Below are 2,500 nucleotides of genomic sequence, written 5' to 3'. Positions count from 1 at the left end.
ATACCTGACAATGACAATAATAATCTAACACTTGGAAATCCAAAATAATACTGTACGATAGGCTACCAGATTACTGAGGCCTACTGTACACAGTTAGCATTTACAACTTCTCATGTCAAAGCTGCAATCGTAGTGAATAGCTGAACAAATTCATTTCTACAATGACAAATCCACACTGACTATTTCCTCATCACTTCAGAATGACGGCCAAACCAGAGGGCACAAACACTCCTTGCATTTATTTTAGATATACTTTTTTCCTGTGCTGTGTAACCAACATATATTTGTGTGCCATATTGTTCTATGCATAAGCTGTTTTTTTTCCCCTTGATAATTGTTGGGGCAGGAATTTGACCCATCCCCTACCAGAGAAAACTATTTGATGGGATACTGGCCAGTCAGGAGTACAGCGATGCTCAAGACAAAGAGGACTTCATCATGACGTCTCTTGCTGTCAGCCAGCAACAAAAAGAAGCCATCGAGAGGGCCACAGTTGGGCAGACGAGCAATGCATTATGGTAAGTACACATGGGCAACACAGCGCCAATGTTGGAGGATGTTTATTCAGTTATTTGATATTGTAGAAAAAGCTGCTCACAGACATGAGACTCAATTCATTTTGAAATGGTAACTTTTTGACTTTAAACACAAACAAATAATGTAAATGTAATCGACACTTGTACAATTATTCTGCTTGGGTCAGAAAGTTGCCATTTGGATTGACATGAGTTTTGTGTCGTATTTCCTTAATCATCTATGTGTCAACTAAAATGGCTTTCTCTGTAACAGGGCAGCATATCGCAAGAAGAGGATCACAGCGAGCAACTTTGGTTTGGTTTTGTCTGCAGTCAGAAGACAGTCTTTCCCACCTTCATTGTTCAAGACACTGCTGGGAGAATACAACCCCAAACAAGGAGCTCGTGTGAGTAGCGAACACACCGTGTAATTTTTTAGCCATTTACTAGGCTACCATTTACTAGGCTACTTTGCTATTTATTTGCTTTTGATTCTTACACTTGTGTTTCATTCTCTGTCCCCAGGCATGTGATTGGGGAATCGTGCACGAGAAAGAGGCCAAAAAGAAGTTCATGGAACAAAGTGGGGAGACCATCCTGGAGAAGGGACTGTTCCTGTCTGACAGTGGGCTGCTTGGGGCCTCCCCAGATGGACTTCTACTGTCCAGCAATTACCTTGTGGAGGTGAAATGCCCATATTCTGCCAGAGAGAAAACAATCGCTCAGGCAGCAGAGGCAAAGGACTTTTACCTGTACGTGGACCAAGTCACCGGGCTATTTAGGTTGAAGAACACCCACAACTACTGGCATCAGATTCAGGGCAACCTGCACCTGACAGAGGCTACCACCTGTCATCTAGTTGTATGGACAACTCAGGACATGGCCATTGTAGAGATTAAAAAAGACCCAGCCTGGGTCAGCAATCTTAAGGTCCTGGAAAATTTTTACAAGGACCATTTTCTGCCCCGTGCTCTCTTCAATAACAAATAAATGTTAACTTATTGAAATTATTTACTGATATGTGTCATATTTTTTTTACACATTCTGAAATCAGGGGTTATGAAAGTCAGCATTGAATTTACACTGGACACAGCATGTGTCTTTAGGAAGTTGTCTCATCTTGCATCTAGCCTTACAAAGGGAATGTCCAAGTACTTGCAAGGTAATGAAAGAACCGCACACCGTGAGCTCCCATTTACTCTTTTATTTACTCTTCTCCCATTTACTCTTACTATTTTTTTATTCCAGTGATGTTTCGGAATAAAAATGGTGTAAATGGGAGCTTATCAGTGTGCAGTTCTTTCATTACCTTACAAGTACTTCACATTTTGAACCTGCACCCAACCAACAAAAAAGAATGTGGATGTGTGTGAGATTGGACTTGAATGCCCAAGTACTTAACACTGTTCTATGCTCCAAAATACTTCATGGTACATTAACTGAATTATTTCCTTAAAGTTATCTTGTTTTGTCCAACACCTGCGCCGCTGGAATGCCCAAGTACTTATCTTAGATATTCATTCTACATTAAACAATATTACTGTGTGAATATAATGCAAAAGACAAACACAAATTAAGACATACTATAACATTTATTTATATACAATATTATGATAACTGATTATTTATGATGACTGGTAAGATCAGACATCTACTTCCCTCAGGATGGGTGTCTGTAAGTTCATCAAGCACACACACACTTTCCAGATCTTGTTTCCATGTTTCTTGTACTGATGTGGGATCTCTTTTAAAATCCGAAATGTTTTCAGGCGCTGAATAGAACGTTCCACATGGACTCTGGCACTGGCAATCAGTCTATTATACTGAACTTCCTGCAATGTGAACTGTCCATCGACAAGGAATGTGGGGATGTTGAGGGAAACACCTTCGGGCAAAATGTCGCGGATGGTGAAGCCCTTGTCAGCCATCACCATGTCCCCTGGAACAAGTTGTTCCAGCACTCCACTGTCAGCTGTTATGGCTTT

General features: G+C 40.8%; 3 protein-coding genes across 3 annotated transcripts in view; 1 reads left to right on the top strand and 2 right to left on the bottom strand.

Moving 5' to 3' along the window:
* The window catches only part of tgfbr3 (transforming growth factor, beta receptor III), a 306,528-nt gene that overhangs the window by 277,594 nt on the left and 26,434 nt on the right, over positions 1-2,500 (bottom strand). The window lies entirely within an intron of this gene.
* LOC134450645 (uncharacterized) lies at positions 379-1,564 on the top strand. The gene is made up of 3 exons (XM_063200536.1): positions 379-518; positions 790-922; positions 1,041-1,564. The coding sequence occupies exons 1-3, from the start codon at positions 439-441 to the stop codon at positions 1,503-1,505; spliced, it is 678 nt and encodes a 225-aa protein (XP_063056606.1). The 5' UTR covers positions 379-438; the 3' UTR covers positions 1,506-1,564.
* Positions 1,886-2,500, bottom strand: part of LOC134450643 (uncharacterized) — a 2,655-nt gene continuing 2,040 nt past the window's right edge. Inside the window, exon 2 of the mRNA XM_063200534.1 lies at positions 1,886-2,500. This exon is cut by the window's right edge and continues 847 nt beyond it. Within this exon, the coding sequence (XP_063056604.1) occupies positions 2,159-2,500 (342 nt within the window). The 3' untranslated portion in view covers positions 1,886-2,158.

This window comes from Engraulis encrasicolus, chromosome 6, assembly GCF_034702125.1.
Source record: "Engraulis encrasicolus isolate BLACKSEA-1 chromosome 6, IST_EnEncr_1.0, whole genome shotgun sequence".
Taxonomy (NCBI): Eukaryota; Metazoa; Chordata; class Actinopteri; order Clupeiformes; family Engraulidae; genus Engraulis; species Engraulis encrasicolus.
This window is presented reverse-complemented; position numbering and strand designations above follow the sequence as displayed.

What these genes read in the sequence shown, in the direction of transcription:
- LOC134450645 (XM_063200536.1), top strand. Translation starts at nt 439, where the DNA reads ATGACGTCTCTTGCTGTCAGCCAGCAACAAAAAGAAGCCATCGAGAGG. An exon ending in CAGACGAGCAATGCATTATG is followed by an intron (nt 519 to 789) that starts GTAAGTACACAT and finishes TCTCTGTAACAG; the next exon opens with GGCAGCATATCGCAAGAAGA. An exon ending in ACCCCAAACAAGGAGCTCGT is followed by an intron (nt 923 to 1,040) that starts GTGAGTAGCGAA and finishes CTCTGTCCCCAG; the next exon opens with GCATGTGATTGGGGAATCGT.